General features: G+C 46.4%; 1 protein-coding gene across 4 annotated transcripts in view; it reads left to right on the top strand.

Annotated features, from left to right (window-relative positions):
* The window catches only part of LOC124009995 (partitioning defective 3 homolog), a 257,276-nt gene that overhangs the window by 87,010 nt on the left and 146,532 nt on the right, over positions 1–23,734 (top strand). For all 4 annotated transcript variants that reach the window (XM_046322291.1, XM_046322288.1, XM_046322287.1 and 1 more), the window contains 3 exons: positions 13,055–13,235; positions 16,132–16,337; positions 21,786–21,929. In XM_046322291.1, the coding sequence (XP_046178247.1) occupies positions 13,055–13,235; positions 16,132–16,337; positions 21,786–21,929 (531 nt within the window). The remainder of the gene's footprint in view (positions 1–13,054; positions 13,236–16,131; positions 16,338–21,785; positions 21,930–23,734) is intronic.

Here is a 23,734-nt window from a genome sequence, read left to right as displayed (position 1 = left end):
TCTAGTATAAGTGCTCATAACTCCTCAAACTATACCCAATGATCCTAATTCTTCAGACTACCCAATGATCCTAATTCTTCAGACTGTACCGCGGTGCTTAATTGGATGGTATTCTATTGGATTAACCAGTAGGTCAACAGCAACACCCATTGAATAGCTCTGTTGGAAGTAGGCCTATTGTTATCGGAGGTACAGGTAACTGCCAAAATAGTGGAAACACGCAAGTAAACGAGGAATGCAAAGTATATTTAAAGCAGGTGTTTCCACACAGGCGCAGTTCCTGCGTTTAATTAAGCAATTAACATTCCATGAATTAAAATGCTGGATAGGCCAAATGACGTGACAAATGAGCATGAAAACAATGTAAATCAAATGCCTTGGACGTCTCAGTCACCAGATCTCAACCCAATTCAACACTAAAAGGAGATTCTGGGGCGTCGCCAGAACAGTGTTTTCCACCAACGTCAACAGAACACCAAATGATGGGGAGTTCCAGAAACTAGTAGAATCTATGCCAAGGTGAATTGAAGCCGTTCTGGGTCGTGGCGGCCCAACCCCCTATATTATTGCACTTTATGTTGGTGTTACCTTTATTTTGGCAGTTACCTGTATGCAGAGCGTCTTGTACCTTTTTCTTCTCCTCGCCTTCATCACCATGTGCTCACCGACTTTTATTGAGTGGGAATGTTGTCAGCAGCTCTTCCCCTGGGATATGAACAGGTCTCACAGATCTCGAAGGTTACCTATTCTCGGTGTGGAGGGTTAACACAACCATCAGATGTAGCCTCGTAGTTAATGTGAGAACAAGCGTTATCCGGGTTTCATGTGTCCGATGAAAGATGTGGACTGTAGTTTTAGTTTCAATTTCCTACAAGCTTACGTGTCGTTTCCCTTTTGACGAATGAAATGTGTAGTATACAGCCAGCCACGTCTGACCTTTATTCCCGGAAATGGTTCATGTCGTCTTTACATTTAAATGACTATAGCGCCGTCCCCAATTACTATTCCATTCTGTCCCTATAATTCAATGTAGGTCTTATTCAGAGAAACCTTCCTTTTCCCACATCTGTCTATTGTTTCCATTAAGTGAAATGGATAGGGGTCATTACGCTCAAACTGCTCCTTCTATTTCTAGTCACAATTGTTCTACATTTGAACATGATCCTACATTCCCGGGCTAGTCAGACTTTGTCTCTCAGTCGCTCTGAAATATGCACCTTGTGTCTGCGTGCACGTGCGTGCATGGGTAGGTGATTGAGGGCTCATCGGGTCAAGGACAATACGGAGGCGCTGGCAGTGTTCTGGCTCGGCTCGCTCTCGGTGGACTCGTGGTTACAGCAGTGGGAGTGTGGGGTTGCACCCCGGTCAGACATTCCATCTCCCTGACACCCACCAGACTTCAAACCACTTTGACATCGGTCTTGAAAACAGATGAACACTTCCACAAGGGTTCTATGTGTGTCTACATCATTTACAAATCATCTGTCAAGTCTACATGATTTAATGGGTGGATTGGATCGGATTGATGTGGTTGAGTGTTTGGCTGTGTGTGTGTTGCTGACCATGTCTTATAGTAAAAGACTACAGACAACTCATCTCTCCCCTCTCATGCCACAAATTAAACAAAACTCATGAAATGGTCTAGACCCAATACGAACAGTACCTCGCAGTCTACTATTGACCGTGGTGGGTTGTTTTCACCACCTCAATATATCCGTTACATTTGTAGGCTGCAGACAGTTACTCAGCTAGTTATGACGATGTTATTGGCCTGGTTGGGTCCATACATGTTGGATGCGTCCCAATTGGCACCCCATTCCCTAAAAAATGGATTATGTGCGTATAGTTTTGTATTTCTAGGTATTATTATTGCTCTGTTGGAGCTAGAAGCACCAGCATTTCACTGCACCTGTAATTCTGTGTGCGCGTCCAATGAACTTTGACATATCGATCCTGTCAAATACACAGGAAGACCGACACACTTATACGGTCTCTCATGGCAATCAGCACACATTAGCAATTGCGTACGTAGTCATTCTCAGGGAAGACCAACCTTGTTGAGTGTAAGCCTGTGCGTGGACGAGTAATTATTTTGTGACTGGGCCAAGTCTGTGCTTGCCAACACAGGTAGCAATTAGTACGCCCCCTCCACACACACACACACACACACACACACACACACACACACACACACACACACACACACACACACACACACACACACACACACACACACACACACACACACACACACACACACACACACACACACACACACACACACACACACACACACACCTGGTCGTTTGGGGGGGGTGTCACTCCCCACTAGAGATGGGTAATGTTAAGCATTTAACGGTATTACTACTCTTACCGATACTGCTTATCGATCCAGTTCTTTCACCGTATTCTTATTGGTTATTTTTGTCATTTTTTACGGGGGGGAAAACGAAACAAATTAAGAACAGTATTAACATTGCTTTATTTTCTGACATGTAAAATAAATCAAATAAAGAATGATTTACAGCAAAAGAAACCAATGAAATTAACAATATTATGGCCGTTTACATTGCATTCCACGAGAAGACTGCGTGGCAGGCTTGACTACCTGTTCTGCGAGTGCAGCAAGGAGCCAAGCTAAGGTGCTAGCTAGCATTAAACTTATCATAAAAACAATCAATCTTCACATAATCACTAGTTAACTACACATGGTTGGTGATATTACTAGTTTACCTAGCTTTTCCTGCATTGCATATAATCGATGCAGTGTTAATTTTTCATTGAATCACAGCCTATTTAACACGCGCATTTGCTAAAACAGCACTGTCGTTGCACCAATGTGTACCTAACCATAAACATCAATGCCTTTCTTAAACTCAATAAACAAGTATATATTTTTAAACCTGCATATTTAGTTAATATTGCCTGCTAACATGATTTTCTTTTAACTAGTGAAATTGTCTCTTTTCTTGCGTTCTGTGCAAGCAGAGTCATGGTATATGCAGCAGTAGACCATTTCTTCATTTATAGACCATTTCTTCCTAACAAAGGCCACGAACCCAGAGTCTCTGGTGGCACAGCTGGCGCTGCAGTACAGCGCCCTTAACCACTGCGCCACCCGGGAAGCATGCATGGAATTTTAGATCCACCTCTCCTTAATGCAACCGCTGTGTCAGATTTTTTAAAAAACTTTACGGATAAAGCACACCATGCAATAATCTGAGCACAGCGCTCAGACAACAAAACAAGCCAAACAGATACCCGCCATGTTGTGGAGTCAACAGAAGTCAGAAATAGCATTATAAATATTCACTTACCTTTGATGATCTTCATCAGAATGCACTCGCAGGAATCCCAGTTCCACAATAAATGTTTGTTTTGTTCGATAATGTCCAAATACCTCCTTTTTGTTTGCGCGTTTGGTAACTTGTCAAACGATGTATAGAATCATTCTTTCGGATGTTTAACCTAAATCTTCATTAATGTTCCAACCAGAAAATTCCTTTGTCTTTAGAATTGCAATGGAACGCAGGTCACCCTCACGTGAGCACACGTGATCAGCTCATGCCACTCTGGCAGACCCCTGTCTCAATCAGCTCTCATTCCCCCCTCCTTCACAGTTGCAGCTTCAAACAGGGTTCTAAAGACTGTTGACATCTTGTGGAAGCCTTAGGAAGTGCAATAGGACCCCATAGACAATGTTTATTCGATCGGCAATGACTTCAAAAGTACAAACCTCAGATTTCCCACTTCCTGGTTGGAAGTTTTCTCAGGTTTTTGCCTGACATATGAGTTTTGTTATACACCGACATAATTCAAACAGTTTTAGAAACTTCAGAGTGTTTTCTATCCAAATCTACTAATAATAAGTTAATAAGTGTTCATTCAGTATTGTTGTAATTGTCATTATTACAAATATATATATAAAAATGAGCGGATTAATCGGTATCTGCTTTTTTTGGGTCCTCCAATAATCGGTATCGGCGTTGAAAAATCATAATTGGTTGATGTCTTGTATAGAGCAACACGGATGGGGCATGCAGGTAGGCTGCAGGTAGGCTGCAAAAGGACTAACAGTTCTTCTGGAGCAAGATCAACATATTTGCCTTCTCTGGCAGAAGTCGGGACCTCTCCTGGCTTATTGTGTTCCCTGCAGTCGAAAATACCCTCTCTCTAGGGGTGGAGGAGGCTTGAGCACAGAGGTAGCTTGTTGCAATGTTTGTGAGGAGGGGCAGAGTAGCTCTCTTCTCTACCACTACACCACTACACAGGATATTCAGCCATGGAGATGGGAGGCAGGCCTTTGTAGAGCTCCACCTCTAGGTGAACACGCTCGCTGAGGGTGAGGGACGAGGTGTCCCATTGGATCGTCACCCTCAACTCCCTGTCCTCCTCCAAGGCACTCCTTGTTTTGTACAATGGAGGTACTGTCTCCTCCATTTCCTCTCCTTCTCCTTCCACCTGTTGCTGGTGCTCTGCGTCTGTCTGCTCCGGCTCCTCTGACAGCCCTGGTGTTGCTCCTGTCACATTGGCCACAACAGTTGCCTTCCTCAGTCTGTCCCAGGTGGCGTCACTCACCGGCCTCCCTTTAAAATCTGGGGTCCATTGATGTGGCCTCATGCAGGAAGGCTTGAATGTGCTCATCCTGATAGCACGCTGAGAGGTTCTCCCAGACATTGTCTTTGAGTCGGTCCAGGTTGTCCTTGGTCGTTGCTTTTTGCTCCGTGAATCTCTCCATCAGCAGAGAGAGGTCCGTCTGGTCATGACATCAAGGATGAGTGAGTGTTGTTGCGGAAGGCCTGAAACGGCAACTAAAAACAACATACATTTAATTACCGCACACTTGAATATTGAATTCAATTGTGGCGATTTCAAAATTAATACTTTAATAGATTGAACTGGCTTCTTACCAAGGAGCTGCTGCTTTTCCTTCAAGACTGTTTTGGACATCGAGGATGTCTTGAACCACACGCCCACTGCTCTGATTCAGGCTGGACATTTATCAATGGAAGTCATTTGGTATATTTTCTGCGCTGCCAGTTTCAATGTGTGTGCAGAGCATCCTATTTTTATCCTACATCTATATTGCCAGCATTGTCAACAGTCACAGCTACAATCTTGCTCGGCTCTGTCTCAAACTCTTCCAGAATGTCTGAGATCTCCTCGGCCAATACTTTGCCAGTTTGCGATTTGTACGCTGTCCTGGTGTGGAGGACCTTCTGTTTTACACTGCCCCGGTGCACGTCCTTCAGCTCAGTGATCACATTGGCCTTTTCTACACCACACCACGTAGGAATGAGTGTGTCACTGAGGTAACTCCTGGGGGGAGGGGTATATTTGGGGTTGAGTGCCTTGCTCATCTCCCTACAGTAAAATAAAAAAAGTTTTCATGTGTTGGATTATCGTCATTGAATTATTGTGTTGTGTATTGTAGCGTGATGGGACTAATTTACAACTCTTTTATACTACTATATCCTAAACATGAATACAACTCAATCAATACTGACAGACTGTTACCTAAGCCCTTGGACTGCACTGTTGCAAAGGGGTGTAGGCCTTTCACTATGAACTTGGTAACGGCTACGTGGCACTCATTCACCCCCTCCTCAGTCATCCTCCCACTCGCTGCCAGCGTGAAGGGTCTTTGGGCTTGTCTTTGGCCTGTACCAACGGTATTGGAGGGTGGAGTGGGTTGGTTCATTGTAGCTGCAACTTTAACAAAAATGTTGCATAATCTTTTCAATAAGGTGAATGAATTTCTGAACGCACCCATAGCTAAACAATAATAATAATAATAATAATATAAGCCATTTAGCAGACGCTTTTATCCAAAGCGACTTACAGTCATGTGTGCATACATTCTACGTATGGGTGGTCCCGGGAATCGAACCCACTACCCTGGCGTTACAAGCGCCATACCAACTGAGCTACAGAAGGACCAAGATGAGCTAATGTCAGCAGAGATGCTAAATATGAACTAATGTGAGCAAAGATGAGCTGGCTAATGGTTCCTTTTGATCAGGAACCCATGTTCTCATAATCTAGTTATCTCCGTGTGTGGGTTCTAGGCTGCTAGCATAGATACCTAACGTAGATCAGACAACGAAAGATTGACTATGAGCTGGGCAGTCAAACTGTGCATTTCTCTGCCTGTACATGATGCACTTTCCATAGATATTTGGACAGATTGCTCGTATTTCCGCCCTTAATAGCAAAAGTCTTGTTGCACTTGTGGCAACGAGCATTTTCAGCATCGACACACTTTTGAACGCTTAGCTCTCTCCGCCATCGTCACTAATTAAGAGCGTGTACTGTAGCGTGTGAGAGACACAGGCCCCGTGTGAGAGACACAGGGGCCTGTATAAAAAATATCTAGTTAACAGAAGAAAGGAAGACAAAATAAGGACAGAAGAAAAAGGAAAAGAAAAAGGACAACAAAGTGAAACCTCTAAAGAAACAAGAGACCATAATACAAGAAACAGCACTATAGAGAGATAGAACAACAACAACGCAGCGACTGCCAGCTAGCCTACTTCAGCAGTACTGTATCATTTGAATTATTTTAGTCAATAAGATTCCTGCTACGTAAGCTTAACTTTCTGAACATTCGAGACGTGTAGTCCACTTGTCATTCCAATCTCCTTTGCATTAGCGTAGCCTCTTCTGTAGCCTGTCAACTATGTGTCTGTCTATCCCTGTTCTCTCCTCTCTGCACAGACCATACAAACGCTCCACACCGCGTGGCCGCAGCCACTCTAATCTGGTGGTCCCAGCGCGCACGACCCACGTGAAGTTCCAGGTCTCCGGTAGCCTCTGGAACTGCCGATCTGCGGCCAACAAGGCAGAGTTCATCTCAGCCTATGCCTCCCTCCAGTCCCTTGACTTCTTGGCACTGACGGAAACATGGATCACCACAGATAACACTGCTACTCCTACTGCTCTCTCTTCGTCCGCCCACGTGTTCTCGCACACCCTGGTCAGGGGGTGGTGGCACCGGGATCCTCATCTCTCCCAAGTGGTCATTCTCTCTTTCTCCCCTTACCCATCTGTCTATCGCCTCCTTTGAATTCCATGCTGTCACAGTTACCAGCCCTTTCAAGCTTAATATCCTTATCATTTATCGCCCTCCAGGTTCCCTTGGAGAGTTCATCAATGAGCTTGATGCCTTGATAAGCTCCTTTCCTGAGGACGGCTCACCTCTTTTGACCTCACCCTCTCACCTTCCCCCTCTACTCACAAGGCAGGCAATAAGCTCGACCTCATCTTTACTAGATGCTGTTCTTCCACTAACCTCACTGCAACTCCCCTCCAAGTCTCCGACCACTACCTTGTATCCTTTTCCCTCTTGCTCTCATCCAACACTTCCCACACTGCCCCTACTCGGATGGTATCGCGCCGTCCCAATCTTCGCTCTCTCTCCCCCGCTACTCTCTCCTCTTCCATCCTATCATCTCTTCCCTCTGCTCAAACCTTCTCCAACCTATCTCCTGATTCTGCCTCCTCAACCCTCCTCTCCTCCCTTTCTGCATCCCTTGACTCTATGTCCCCTATCCTCCAGGCCGGCTCGGTCCTCCCCTCCTGCTCCGTGGCTCGACGACTCATTGCGAGCTCACAGAACAGGGCTCCGGGCAGCCGAGCGGAAATGGAGGAAAACTCGCCTCCCTGCGGACCTGGCATCCTTTCACTCCCTCCTCTCTACATTTTCCTCTTCTGTCTCTGCTGATAAAGCCACTTTCTACCACTCTAAATTCCAAGCATCTGCCTCTAACCCTAGGAAGCTCTTTGCCACCTTCTCCTCCCTCCTGAATCCTCCTCCCCCCCCTCCTCCCTCTCTGCAGATGACTTCGTCAACCATTTTGAAAAGAAGATCGACGACATCCGATCCTCGTTTGCTAAGTCAAACGACACCGCTGGTTCTGCTCACACTGCCCTACCCTGTGCTCTGACCTCTTTCTCCCCTCTCTCTGCAGATGAAATCTTGCGTCTTGTGACGGCCGGCCGCCCAACAACCTGCCCGCTTGACCCTATCCCCTCCTCTCTTCTCCAGACCATTTCCGGAGACCTTCTCCCTTACCTCACCTCGCTCATCAACTCATCCCTGACCGCTGGCTACGTCCCTTCTGTTTTCAAGAGAGCGAGAGTTGCACCCCTTCTGAAAAAACCTACACTCGATCCCTCCGATGTCAACAACTACAGACCAGTATTCCTTCTTTCTTTTCTCTCAAACTCTTGAACGTGCCGTCCTTGGCCAGCTCTCCCGCTATCTCTCTCAGAATGACCTTCTTGATCCAAATCAGTCAGGTTTCAAGACTAGTCATTCAACTGAGACTGCTCTTCTCTGTATCACGGAGGCCCTCCGCACTGCTAAAGCTAACTCTCTCTCCTCTGCTCTCATCCTTCTAGACCTATCGGCTGCCTTCGATACTGTGAACCATCAGATCCTCCTCTCCACCCTCTCCGAGTTGGGCATCTCCGGCGCGGCCCACGCTTGGATTGCGTCCTACCTGACAGGTCGCTCCTACCAGGTGGCGTGGCGAGAATCTGTCTCCTCACCACGCGCTCTCACCACTGGCGTCCCCCAGGGCTCTGTTCTAGGCCCTCTCCTATTCTCGCTATACACCAAGTCACTTGGCTCTGTCATAACCTCACATGGTCTCTCCTATCATTGCTATGCAGACGACACACAATTAATCTTCTCCTTTCCCCCTTCTGATGACCAGGTGGCGAATCGCATCTCTGCATGTCTGGCAGACATATCAGTGTGGATGACGGATCACCACCTCAAGCAGAACCTCGGCAAGACGGAGCTGCTCTTCCTCCCGAGGAAGAACCGCCCGTTCCATGATCTCGCCATCACGGTTGACAACTCCATTGTGTCCTCCTCCCAGAGCGCTAAGGACCTTGGCGTGATCCTGGACAACACCCTGTCGTTCTCAACTAACATCAAGGCGGTGGCCCGTTCTTGTAGGTTCATGCTCTACAACATCCGCAGAGTACGACCCTGCCTCACACAGGAAGCAGCGCAGGTCCTAATCCAGGCACTTGTCATCTCCCGTCTGGATTACTGCAACTCGCTGTTGGCTGGGCTCCCTGCCTGTGCCATTAAACCCCTACAACTCATCCAGAACGCCGCAGCCCGTCTGGTGTTCAACCTTCCCAAGTTCTCTCACGTCACCCTGCTCCTCCGCTCTCTCCACTGGCTTCCAGTTGAAGATCGCATCCGCTACAAGACCATGGTGCTTGCCTACGGAGCTGTGAGGGGAACGGCACCTCAGTACCTCCAGGCTCTGATCAGGCCCTACACCCAAACAAGGGCACTGCGTTCATCCACCTCTGGCCTGCTCGCCTCCCTACCACTGAGGAAGTACAGTTCCCGCGCAGCCCAGTCAAAACTGTTCGCTGCTCTGGCCCCCCCAATGGTGGAACAAACGCCCTCACGACGCCAGGACAGCGGAGTCAATCACCACCTTCCGGAGACACCTGAAACCCCACCTCTTTCAGGAATACCTAGGATAGGATAAAGTAATCCTTCTCACCCCCCCCCCTCCCTCCCCTTAAAAGATGTAGATGCACTATTGTAAAGTGGCTGTTCCACTGGATGTCTTAAGGTGAACGGCACCAATTTGTAAGTCGCTCTGGATAAGAGCGTCTGCTAAATGACTTAAATGTAAAATGTAAATGTAAATGTGTGAGAGACACAGGCCCCGTGTGAGAGACACGGGCCCCGTGTGAGAGACACGGGCCCCGTGTGAGGGCCCCGTGTGAGAGAGATCTCTGTCTTCTGGATTGGGAACAGCGAAAAAGCATCATAGACGAATGTCTTCATCTTATTCATCTTATTGGAAATTAGAATCGGTTGGTGAGAATGTGCAAGATAACCTTTATGTAGCAATAATAAATAGGAAATGTATTTTCTTCTCCAGTACCGAAAGGAGACCCGATAACGTCTGAGTTTATCGATAATACAGCCTTTCATCTTTTAGCCCCGGGGCCCGTTTAAATACCGGGATTCGGTACCGCGTCACTCCTCCCTCGTCACATGATGTCTGGGAAAGAAATGAAACGCAATTCTAACAAGCCTGAGACAGTGCGGTGATTAGTATGTATGCTAAGTGTACCTTCAGTGGTTCTCACATCCTTACCATGGAACCTAACTTACTAGTAGTTTTAACACTGATCCTCTGTCATAGTTTCAACTGGGATCGAATAGCCCTGGGAGGGTGACACATTCTGGACACGGGCCCTTGTCTAAACACACACACCATGTCCATGTGCCCTGCTTACCTCTGTATATTCACCACCAGATGGATCCCAGAGGGGAACAGTCTAGTTCCATTACGTTATATTATGGAACCCTTAGGGACTTGACTGTGGGAATGAGTCTCGTGGACTCTACTGGGCACAGTACCTAGGAATTACTATCTATCTATCTATCTATCTATCTATCTATCTATCTATCTATCTATCTATCTATCTATCTATCTATCTATCTATCTATCTATCTATCTAGGAATTACTATATATATATATATATATATTCCATTCCATAAGTATGCACACACACACGTATACGCACGTACACACATCCCCGTCTGTCCTCTTATAGAGTGGTCTGTCAGTGGCGGTCTACCGGCCTTTTCTCTAAACTGACTTTTGACCCCAGGTCACAGAGACGTCTTACGATGAATATTGCTTTACCTCTGCCTTTTATTAGGGTACTGATGTAATGAGATGGCGAGAGAGAGGAGGGGGAGCAGGGCAGGGTGCAACTCGCTCTGGTCAGAAGGAGAACACTCTATAGGGGACAGGGTGGCATTTGGGAAGGAAGGTTTGTGCCTGTGTTGGACCTCTCTCTATGCCCTCTAGAGATTGTTAGTCTCTCCAGGGTGTCTGCTCTCTGCGCTGCTCTACAAAACCACAGGCTCCCAGGATCTAGCTGCTTCAATACACGGGAACAGACCAGGGCCCGGAGCAGGGTGGGCTATATAGAGCAGAATCAGACGTTCATCATACAAGGCAAGGTAGTGGGCCTTCCCAAATGGTGCCCAATTCCCTATATAGTGCACTACTTTTCACAGGACTCTGGTCAAAAGTAGTGCACTATATTGGGAATGGGGTGCGATTTGGTACGCAGACAGTATAGCCTACCTCCAGCGGACAGATCCCGCCATAGTAAGTCATTGTCGCCTCAAACTCTGCCTGACCCCCCTCTGTTGTCTGTCTGTCGTGGGCAGTAGGGGATTGGAGTCCAAGGCGGGCTGTGTTAGGGCTACGGTTGGTTGCCTTTTGGCCTCGACTGTACTCCACAGTACATAGTGAATAAAATATGTAGTGTGGCTGCCTGCGTGTGACTGTACTGTTAATATCCCCTTTGAAGGATTTGTATCCTTCCTCACAGCACCGAACCCGTAACACAAACCAGCTGAACACACGTGGCCTCAGAGTGATGGCTTGAATATCCTATTCAAACACCTGGAGGCGTTCTTGTCCCTGGAATTAATAAGGCCTCTGTAGAATTGGAAGCTTTGAAGATTCAGGAAAAGATGGAGTCATCCTCAGGGGGAAGGGAAACAAATGTTTATGGATGTAATGAACTCTGGGAATGAAAGCCGGAATCATACAGTAGATCCGGTCAACTAAAATCAGACGTCAACTTTGAATTCTTAACAGTTCGAGTTCCTCTTTCCCTCGAACACCACACGCTCTCTCTCTCTCTCTCTCTCTGTTTCTCTGTCTCACTCTCCTCTCTTACAATTGAAGGGCTTTATTGGCATGGGAAACGTGTTTACATTGCCAAAGCAAGTGAAATAGATAATAAACCATATGAAAATCAACTGGAAACATTACACTTACGAAGGTTCTGAAAGAATGAAGACATTTCAAATGTCAAATTATATATATATTTCTACAGTGTTGTAATGAAGTGCAAACACTTAAAGTACACAAGGGAAAATAAATCCACATAAATATGGGTTGTATTTACAATTGTGTTTGTTCTTCACTGGTTGCCCTTTTCTTGTGGCAACAGGTCACATCTTGCTGCCGTGATGGCACACGGTGGTATTTCCTTCGGCGACCTTTCTCAATAGCAAGGCTATGCTCACTGAGTCTGTACATAGTCAAAGCTTTCCTTAATTTTGGGTCAGTCAGTGGTCATGTATTCTTCCACTGTGTACTCTCTTTTTAGGGCCAAATATCATTCTAGTTTGCACTGTTTTCTTTGTTAATTCTTTCCAATGTGTCAAGTAAATATCTTTTTGTTTTCTCATGATTTGGTTGGGTCTAATTGTGTTGTTGTCCTTGGGCTTGGTGGGGTGTGTTTGTGAACAGAGCCCCAGGACCAGCTTGCTTAGGGGGCTCTTCTCCAGGTTTATTTATCTGTAGGTGATGGCTTTGTTATGGAAGGTTTGGGAATTGTTTCATTTTATGTGGTTGTAGAATTGAACGTCTCTTTTCTGGATTTTGATCATTAGCAGGTATGTCTCTCCTCTCTCTCTCTCAATTTAAGGGTCTTTATTGGCATGGGAAACATATGTTAACCATTCCAAAGCAAGTGAAATAGATAATAAACAAAAGAGAAATAAACATAAAAAAATTAACAGTAAACATTACATTCACAGAAGTTCCACATAGCCCGTCTTCTCTTGAGAGCCAGGTCTGCCTACGGTGGCCTTTCTCAATTTGTACATAGTCAAAGCTTTCCTTAATTTTGGGTCAGTCACAGTGGTCAGGTATTCTGACACTGTGTACTCTCTGTTGGGCCAAATAGCATTATAGTTTGCTCTGTTTTTTTGTTAATTCTTTCCAATGTCTGTTTCTGTCTCTCTGTCTCTCTCTCTGTCTCTGTCTCTGTCTGTCTCTGTTTCTCTCTGTCTCTGTCTCTGTCTGTCTCTGTCTCTCTCTGTTTCTCTCTGTCTCTGTCTCTGTCTCTCTCTGTTTCTCTCTGTCTGTCTCTCTGTCAGAGAGACAGAGCAGGGAGATAGTATGCAAAAGACAAATGTCTGTTGCTCATGTAATGGTCAATAACGTAATATTCGTTCCTCTCTCTTGTCAGCTGGTGGCTGTGTATGATGAACAGGACCCTCACCATGGAGGCGACGGCACCAGCGCAAGCTCCACGGGAACCCAGAGCCCCGACCTGTTCGCCACAGAGCTCAACTCCAGCAACATGTCCGCTTTCCAGCCCTACCAGGCCGCCAGCGAGATAGAGGTCACTCCGTCCGCCCTTCGATCCAGTAAGTTCACAAACCAAACACCTGGGGCGTGTTCAGCAGAAGAAAAAAAAAGAGTTTGTAACATTCAGATATGGAAAACTGTTACGTAAAACAAACATGTCGACCAAGGAACCACGTCAGCACTGTTAGTGGCATGTCTGTCTGCAACGTTTGGCATCAGGACGTGGCACATCAGTTGCACTGGGTTCAAGGAACATATGCCCTTGATGGTAATTACGGAGCAGACCCATAGATCTAATGTGGATGTGCAGATAGTTTCCAATGTGGGAAGACTCTAGTGCTGTCAATTCTTTAGTCACATAAAATGATCACATGAAATGTTTTCGCCCTTTTGGTCTGAGTGGGTACGGAAACATCAGGAAGAGACCATTAACAAGCATCAGTGTCAGTGGGCCTTTTTGGGTTGTAACTGTTGCGTGGGAGGGCTCTAGCACCGAGGTCAGAATAGCAATATGTCTTTAACAGCAAACGAAGTAGCACATTCTTCAAATAGTAGATAGGGTGCAGCACAAGCAGAAGAGCAACACAGTGAAGTGATACTGCTAGATTCCGGCTATTAACCATTGTTCGCGCAATGACTGGAAGTCTATAGGTACAGTAGCATACGCGAGTTAGCATGGGCTCTCGAAACGACCTCTTGTCTTCCTTGGTACGGACGCACGCGGAGACATCACAATGGTTTCCGAGAGTCAATCTGACTCTCTGGGAAGTAGAGAAAAAATAATCGTGTCGTATCCCGTTTTTAGCTCCTGTATGCATGTTCAGCCTCTGAATTGCTGCCTCACTGACACGAGCCCAATGAATGGACCCTTCAAGAGAGACTGTAGTACACACTGTTTTTAAAGGTCTCTCCGTGGCTTCTGAAGATGCCAAGTCTTCACATTCCCATATTCTGACTGGTGGGAACTGCAATGTAGCCGTTCCTAAGTGCTACTTCCACTGACTCTTCTCCCTGCCTGTGCTCCGGAACATTCAGTGACACATCGGCATCAGGGTTCTGTTTATGACAAGCTCCTTCATCCAAACAGGAAACGTTGAGCAGGCGTCCCATGGGGTTCCACTGCTGCGTTGAAAATGAGGCCACCAGGATACCAGACGCGTGGGAAACATTTTCAGACCTAAGAAGGCCATGGGAGAATCTCAATTGCATTTCCCTGATTCCTCGCGTCCTCTGTCCTGAGAAGTTCAGAAGGGAGGGACCTCTGACCTTCTCATCCAATTGGTTTTGAGAAGGAGGCGAGGATGTGAGGAATCAAGGAAATGCAATTGACATTCTCCCTGTGACTCTGTGTCTTACTCATGGGCCAGGGCAGTACAAGGAGCGAGGATGGAACACTGTCCAAATCTCAGAGCTCTTGTTCCCAAAACCATCATTGCTAAAGTTGCACTAGAAAACGCTTGTTGTTTACTGACTGGTAAAGGTAATTTCATGTTAGGTCAATTGAGTTCTATTTGTAGGCTAAAACTGTCTTTTTAATTTTTGCCTCAATATACTTCTTGACGAGTAACAATGGCAGGTAGCCTAGCGTTCAGAGAGGCGATCCGGCTCCCGATGGGAGAGCTGCCAATTTGAATCCAGGGCCCGATGTGAAAAATCTGTTGGGAAGTGAGCTGCCTAGATGCCATTGCCTGCCGTTGTGCCCTTGAGCAAGGCAATTAAAATCCCAGATCATCCATTGTGGCAACCCTCCACACTTCTCCAAAACCTGTATTTTTGTCTTTCGTAGAGGTTGGGTTAAAAGCGGAAGTTAAAGTTCAGTTGGATCTTGTGTACAATTGACCAGTAAAGTCAACTTAATCTTAAATGTGTGAAATGATGTGCTAAATGAATCTGTGTTTCAGTACATTATTACAGGGTTAGCATTAGTATTAGCCACCTCAATATTTGGAGTCGTAAGGTGATGATATCTCTCTGGGAGCTGATCCCACTGTCAGTATTGTGTAATAATTGTCATGATGAGGTAAGATTTTAATGGAGAGAGCTGATCAGAGAGCAACACAGTATCAACACATGGTCTAACGACGGGTCCTGACCGCTGACTGACCAGACTCCAACTCCCAGAGGCTACGTAGAGGACCCTGTGCAGATGAATTCAATTTGTAGTTTCGCAAGCTATAGAGATTTCAAGTTGGGCCCTGTTAAAAAAACATTCAAATTCAGACGCTGGAATTTCGTAACGTTAATTATAGTTAGGAGAGATTCAAATGTATTTCTCTGACAGGGTATAAATTAGGGCCCTGGTTGGTATAATTATGCAGAAAGTTAGTCATTATAGCATATGATCTATTTAAAAAAATCTAATTAAGGAGTTGGACCTGCTCATTGCAATCTAATGTGAAACCGCTCCCAGACTACTGGATCAATCACTTACCTCCTTCAGATGATTACTGAGAATAGCCCTAATAATGGCCCTAATAATAGCCCAAATAATTTACAGCTGTAAAAGTGTTGGATTCTAAGTAATCATTCCTGTTATTTATTTAGCTGATGTGTGTTTTGATAACACTGGGTATCCGGGCTGCAATAGCTATAAGCTCTAATGACACACACCTCATTAAGAATAGGCAAATGATTACTGTGAGGAGGGAATTGGCCAGAGAAACCAACTTAGATGTAATCATGTGGCCAAAAATGAAGCCAATTTGAATATTGACCAATGCACAGAACTAATGAAGTGACATGGGAAGACACAAACACTTTGCTAATGTCATGTCGGAGGCTGGAATCCCAGGTGTTTGGTGGAGTGATGGGCGTAAGTACATACTTCCCCAGGTGCACTCCTTTTGAGGCTGTCTCCCACTTCTTCTCCTCCATCTCTCAATTTTTCTCTCTCCGCCCCTCTCTCTCCGCCCCTCTCTCTCCGCCCCTCTCTCTCCGCCCCTCTCTCTCCTCCAGATATGCCCCTCCATGTGCGTCGCAGCAGTGACCCGGCCCTGGCGACGATCAACGGTCCGTTCAGCGACCCCCGCGTGACCCTGCCGCCAGAGAAACCGTCCAGGAAGAACCCCACCCGCTGGTCCACCACGGCTGGCTTCCTCAAACCACGGCGCTCTGTAGGAGGCACTGGCACTGGCACCGGCACCAATAGCCTGGAGAGAAAGGTAGCCAATGATCAAACAACTCTTTTCTCTGCAGTTGAACAGTTTCAAGTGATGTCCCCTGTACCGTGTCTTCAGTGTATGACATTAGCTACCTGTATCCTCTCTCAGGCTTAGCTAAAATCAGGCTCAGTAGGCTCAGGCTCAGTAAAATCATATAAATTGTTGCATGTTGCATTTATATTTTTGTTCAGTATGTATGTACAGTTGAAGTCGGAAGTTTACATACACTTAGGTTGGAGTCATTAAAACTCATTTTTCAACCACTCCACAAATTTCTTGTTAATTAACCTCTTGGTCCTATCTAGAGGACCAAGGCGTCCCATCTAGAGCTCTGGAAATGCAAATGCGCTACGCTAAATGCTAATAGTATTAGTTAAAACTCAAACATTCATTAAAATACACATGCAGGGTATTGAATTAAAGCTACACTCGTTGTGAATCCAGGCAACAAGTCAGATTTTTAAAATGCTTTTCGGCGAAAGCATGAGAAGCTATTATCTGATAGCATGTAACACCCCAAAAGACCCGCAGGGGACGTAAACAAAATAATTAGCATAGTCGTCGCTACACAAACCGCACAAATAAAATATAAAACATTCATTACCTTTGACCATCTTCTTTGTTGGCACTCCTAGATGTCCCATAATCACTATTGGGTCTTTTTTTCGATTAAATCGGTCCATATATAGCCTAGATATCGATCTATGAAGACTGTGTGATAAACGGAAAAAAATAGCGTTTTCATAACGTAACGTCATTTTTTTAAAGTCGACGATAAACTTTCACAAAACACTTCGAAATACTTTTGTAATGCAACTTTAGGTATTAGTACACGTTAATAAGCGATAAAATTCATCAGGAGGCGATGTCAATTCTATAGGTGTCTGTTTTGAAAAAATGTCTTGGAGAGAGCTCGACCAAAACATCCGGTCGGAGACCGGAGGGAATCGATTCCCTTGATTCGGTTAGACCAAGAATCAATTGCGAATCAAATGACAAGACTCTAGACAACGTGTGGAAGCTGTAGGCACTGCAACCTCGGCCTCATTTAATTCGATTCACTTTGAACAATTCCTTGAAGTCGCGGATGGATATTTATTTCCTTTTTCAGTGTTCAGATATTCCTGCACTTTTCGATGAAACGCACGTTCTGTTATAGTCACAGCCGTGATTTAACCAGTTTTATAAACATCTGAGTGTTTTCTATCCACACATACTAATCATATGCATATACTATATTCCTGGCCTGAGTAGCAGGGCGCTGAAATGTTGCGCGATTTTTAACAAAATGTTCAAAAAAGTAGAGGGTCGACTTAACAGGTTAACAAACTAAAATTTTGGCAAGTCTGTTAGGACATCTACTTTGTGCATGACACAAGTAATTTTTCCAACAACAATTTTTCCAACTACTGTGCCAGTAGTTTAGACAGACCGCTCGGTAACATTCAACATGTCAATACCTCTCATAAATAAAAGTTGTGATGAAGTCAACTCTCTTCCACTTTCAGCCAGGAGAGATTGACATGCGTATTATTAATATTAGCTCTCTGTGTACATCCAAGTGCCAGACATGCTGCCCTGTTCTGAGCCAATTGCAATGTTCCTAAGTCCTTTTTTGTGGCACCTGACCACACTACTGAACAGTAGTCAAGGTGTGACAAAACTAGAGCCTGCAGGACGCAGGTGGATGGTAGCGTCCCACCTGGCCAACATCCGGTGAAATTGCAATGACAAATATACATATTTAACATTCATGAAAATACACGTATTAACTTCCTGTTAATCCAGCCACTGTCAGATTTGAAAAAGGCTTTACTGTGAGGGCACACCATGCGATTATCTGAGGTCAGTGCCCCGTATACAAAAACATGAAAAACATTTTTCAACCAGTCAGGTGCGACACGAAAGTCAGAAATAGCGATTTAAGAAATGCCTTACCTTTGAAGTTCTTCTTCTTCTGTTGGCATTCCAAAAGGTCCCAGTTACATCACAAATGGTCATTTTTTCCATAAAGTCCTTCTTTTTATCCATAAAAACTCAGTTGAGCTGGCTCGCTTCATTGAATAATCCACCGGTTTCCCTCCTTCAAAATGCACACAAAATAAATCCCAAACGTTACTAATAAACTTATCCAAACAAGTCAAAAAACGTTTATAATCAAACCTCCGATACCCTAATACGTAAATAAACGAAACAATTTAAGACAGAGAATAGTATGTTCATTGCCGGAGATAAATAACAAAACGAGCTTTCACCCACGCGCATGGAAACACTACAGCCAAAATGGGAGCCCTTTAGAAAAACTACAACTTCTAGCTCATTTTTCCAAAAAACAGCCTGAAACTCTTTCTAAAGACTGTTGACATCTAGTGGAAGCCCTGGGAACTGCAAGTGGGGAGGACTTCGCCTCATAATAAACATGAAAGCCATTGGAAACAGTGGAAGGCTGAAATTATTATTTTTTGGGATGGTTTGTCCTCTGGGTTTCACCTGCCATATCAGTTCTGTTATACTCAGACATCATTTTAACAGTTTTAGAAACTGTGTTTTCTTTCCAAATCTAATTATATGCAAATCCTAGCTTCTGAGTCTGAGTAACAAGCAGTTTACTTTGGGCACGCTTTTCATCCGGACATGAAAATACTGCCCCCTAGCCAAGATAGGTTAAGAAGGCAGAGCATCGTTTTATCAAATCAAATCAAATGTATTTATATAGTCCTTCGTACATCAGCTGATATCTCAAAGTGCTGTACAGAAACCCAGCCTAAAACCCCAAACAGCAAGCAATGCAGGTGTAGAAGCACGGTGGCTAGGAAAAACTCCCTAGAAAGGCCAAAACCTAGGAAGAAACCTAGAGAGGAACCAGGCTATGTGGGGTGGCCAGTCCTCTTCTGGCTGTGCCGGGTGGAGATTATAACAGAACATGGCCAAGATGTTCAAATGTTCATAAATGACCAGCATGGTCGAATAATAACAAGGCAGAACAGTTGAAACTGGAGCAGCAGCACAGTCAGGTGGACTGGGGACAGCAAGGAGTCATCATGTCAGGTAGTCCTGGGGCATGGTCCTAGGACTCAGGTCAGTTGAAACTGGAGCAGCAGCACGGCCAGGTGGACTGGGGACAGCAAGGAGTCATCATGTCAGGTAGTCCTTGGGCAAGAAAGAAAGAGAGAAGGAGAGAATTAGAGAACGCACACTTAGATTCACACAGGACACCGAATAGGACAGGAGAAGTACTCCAGATATAACAAACTGACCCTAGCCCCCTGACACATAAACTACTGCAGCATAAATACTGGAGGCTGAGACAGGAGGGGTCAGGAGACAGACTTCTCCCCATATTAGCTACTTCTACATCAATATGTTTTCACCATGAAAGTTTACAATCTTGCGTTACTCCATGCAGTTTAGTCATCTCAACTTGCTCAATTTCCACGTAATTTATTTTAAGATTTAGTTGAGGTTTAGGGTTTAGTGAGTTTTTTGTTATTTTAGTTTTAGAAATATATAGGGTTAACTTATTCCTTGCAACCTACTCTAAAACTAACTGCAGCTCTTTGTTTCGTGTTGCAGTCATTTCAGCCACTGTTGTAGCTGACGTGTATAGTGTTGAGTCATCCGCATACATAGACACTGGCTTTACTCAAATTCAGTGGCATGTCGTTAGTAAAAAATTTAAAAAGCAATGGGCCTAAACAGCTTCCCTGTGGAATTCCTGTTCTAACTGGATTATATTTGAGAGGCTTCCATTAAAGAACACCCTCTGTGTTCTGTTAGACAAGTAACTCTTTATCCACATTATAGCATGGGGTGAAAATCCATAACACATATATTTTTCGAGCAGCAGACTATGATCGATAATGTCAACAAGACAGCCCCCACAATCATTTTATCATCAATTTCTCTCAGCCAATCACCAGTCACTTGTGTAAGTGCTGTTCTTGTTGAGTGTTCTTCCCTATAAACAAATTTTGTTGTCAATTCGTTTACTGTGAAAGCATTTTGTATGGTCAAACACAATTTTTTCCAGAGGTTTTCTAAGGGTTGGTAACAGGCTGATTGGTCGACTATTTGAGCCAGTAAATGGGGCTTTACTATTCTTGGGTAGCGGAATAACATTAGTTTCCCTCCAGACCTGAGGGCACACGCTCTCATGTAGGCTTAAATTGAAGTTTTGGCAAATAGGGGTGGCTTGGAGTTGCCAAAAGGCATCTATAAGACTCTCAGATCATGAGGAAAAATATTATCTTGTCTGATGAAACCAAGCTTGAACTCTGGTCTGAATTGCAAGCGTTTACGTCTGGAGTAAAACTGGCACCATCCCTACGCTGAAGCATGGTGGTGGCATCATCATGCTGTGGGGATGTTTTTGACTGGGACACTAGTCAGGATCAAGGGAAAGATGAACAGAGAAAAGTACAGAGATCATTGATGAAAATCTGCTCCAATGCGCTCAGGACCTCTGACTGGGACAAAGGTTCAACTTCCAACAGGACAACGACCTAAGCACATAGCCAAGACAACGTATTAGTGTCTTCGGGATGAGTCTCAATGTCCAAGAATGACCCAGCCAGAGCCCAGACTTGATCTTGATCAAACATCTCTGGAGAGACCAGAAAATAGCCTTGCTGCGACTCTCCCCATCCAACCTGGCAGAGCTTGAGAGGATCTGCAGAGAAGAATGGGAGAAACTCCTCAAATACAGGTGTGCCAAGCTTGTAGCGTCATACCCAAGAAGACTTGATGCTGTAATCGCAGCTAAAGGTGCTTCAACAAAGTGCTGATTACAGGGTCTGAATACTTGTAAATGTGATATACGTTTTTTTGTTATTTGCAAAAAAAAATATCTAAAAACCTGTTTTTGCTTCGTCATTATGCGGTATTGTGTGTAGATTTGGGGGGGGGATATTTCATCCATTTTAGAATAAGACTGTAACGTAGCAAAATGCAGAAAAGGTCAAAGGGGTATGAACACTTTCCAAATGCACTGAAAAGGGAATAGGGTGACATTTGGGACGTAGACTATGCCATTGATGTACCCACTTTAACATATTCCTTCTGGTGTGTGTGCGTCATATTTGTCATGGAGCTGAGATATACTTCCTGGAAGTTGTAGTACACTCCCCTGGTCATGACAAATGAGCCAGGAATATTCTAAAACAATACAACCTGCTATGTTTAATTTAAACGTGTGCAGTCGCTAGGTAGCCTGGTCCCAGGATGTTATCCTGGAGGTTTAAAGCATTGAGATCCATAGTAGAGGTCATTATACTTAGACTGAAAGGTGGATATTGAGCACTTGCAATGTGCCATCTATACTGTGTCTAAAGCCTGTTTCCCAGACATGGTTTAAGCCTAGGATAATCGCCATTGAAAATGTTTGTTTTTTTAGGAATGATAGGAATAATCTGGGAAATCTTTGTCTTCCTTGTTCCTGTGTCTGTTCAGGGTAATGGTCCGGACACGTACCGTAGTCTCCCCCGGGATGCAGGCACGTGTGCCAACCAGAGAGAGTTCCAGAGAGAGACGGCCCGCTCCTCCTTGAGCGCCAACCACCCCATGGTAGACCGCTGGCTGGAGAGACGGGAGCAGGTAGAACCACACTCACACACACACACACACACACAAGCGTGCATGCACAAGACCCACACGCGGACACACACAAAACCATACACGCACAAGACACACACGCGGACACACACTGCACATGTCACGCAAACCTGTCACGCAACCTGGTATTACCAGCCACATTTTACATGACAGACATGTGAGTAATCATCTCTAAGCATCATCTCACAGGCCTGTGTTACAAGACCTGTTGTATTTTCACCAGACAACCAGACTTCAGACATGCATCTTAATGCACCCTATTTCCTGCACTACTTTTGACCAGAGGCCTAAATGGGGCCCTGGCAGAGGCCCAGATGGACCCTGGTCAAAAGTAGTGCACTTTAAAGGTAAGAGGGTGTGACTTTGGGCAGATACTTGGTAGAGCAGGTTGAAAGGGAGAAGGAAGGAGTAAAAGGTCTATATGTCAGCCTGTAAAGATTAACGGCACAGGTAAAGACGTCTCCCTCTCCCCTGCCTCTGTTCTCCCCTGCCTCTGTTCTCCCCTGCCTCTGTTCTCCCCTGCCTCTGTTCTCCCCTGCCTCTGTTCTCCCCTGCCTCTGTTCTCCCCTGCCTCTGTTCTCCCCTGCCTCTGCTCTCCCCTGCCTCTGCTCTCCCCTGCCTCTGCTCTCCCCTGCCCCTCCTCTCCCCTGCCCCTCCTCTCCCCTGCCCCTCCTTTCCCCTGCCCCTCCTTTCCCCTGCCTCTCCTTTCCCCTGCCTCTCCTTTCCCCTGCCTCTCCTTTCCCCTGCCTCTCCTTTCCCCTGCCTCTCCTTTCCCCTGCCTCTCCTTTCCCCTGCCTCTGCTCTCCCCTGCCTCTGCTCTCCCCTGCCTCTGTTCTCCCCTGCCTCTGTTCTCCCCTGCCTCTCCTTTCCCCTGCCTCTGCTCTCCCCTGCCTCTCCTTTCCCCTGCCTCTGCTCTCCCCTGCCTCTGTTCTTCCCTGCCTCTCCTTTCCCCTGCCTCTCCTTTCCCCTGCCTCTCCTTTCCCCTGCCTCTCCTTTCCCCTGCCTCTGCTCTCCCCTGCCTCTGCTCTCCCCTGCCTCTGTTCTCCCCTGCCTCTGTTCTCCCCTGCCTCTGTTCTCCCCTGCCTCTGTTCTCCCGTGCCTCTGCTCTCCGCTGCCTCTGCTCTCCCCTGCCCCTCCTCTCCGCTGCCTCTCCTCTCCGCTGCCCCTCCTCTCCGCTGCCCCTCCTCTCCGCTGCCCCTCCTCTCCGCTGCCCCTCCTCTCCGCTGCCCCTCCGCTCTGCTGCCCCTCCTCTCCCTCTCCGCTGCCCCTCCTCTCCGCTGCCTCTCCTCTCCCTCTCCGCTGCCCCTCCTCTCCTCTGCCCCTCCTCTCCCTCTCCGCTGCCCCTCCTCTCCGCTGCCCCTCCTCTCCGCTGCCCCTCCTCTCCGCTGCCCCTCCTCTCCGCTGCCTCTCCTCTCCGCTGCCTCTCCTCTCCGCTGCCCCTCCTCTCCGCTGCCCCTCCTCTCCGCTGCACCCTCCTCTCCGCTGCACCCTCCTCTCCGCTGCTCCTCCTCTCCCCTGCCCCTCCTCTCCCCTGCCCCTCCTCTCCCCTGCCCCTCCTCTCCCCTGCCCCTCCTCTCCGCTGCCCCTCCTCTCCCCTGCCCCTCCTCTCCCCTGCCCCTCCTCTCCCCTGCCCCTCCTCTCCGCTGCCCCTCCTCTCCGCTGCCCCTCCTCTCCGCTGCCTCTCCTCTCCCACTCCCCTGCCCCTCCTCTCCCCTGCCCCTCCTCTCCCCTGCCCCTCCTCTCCCCTGCCCCTCCTCTCCCCTGCCCCTCCTCTCCCCTGCCCCTCC

Source organism: Oncorhynchus gorbuscha, linkage group LG22 (genome assembly GCF_021184085.1).
Source record: "Oncorhynchus gorbuscha isolate QuinsamMale2020 ecotype Even-year linkage group LG22, OgorEven_v1.0, whole genome shotgun sequence".
NCBI lineage: Eukaryota > Metazoa > Chordata > Actinopteri > Salmoniformes > Salmonidae > Oncorhynchus > Oncorhynchus gorbuscha.
This window is presented reverse-complemented; position numbering and strand designations above follow the sequence as displayed.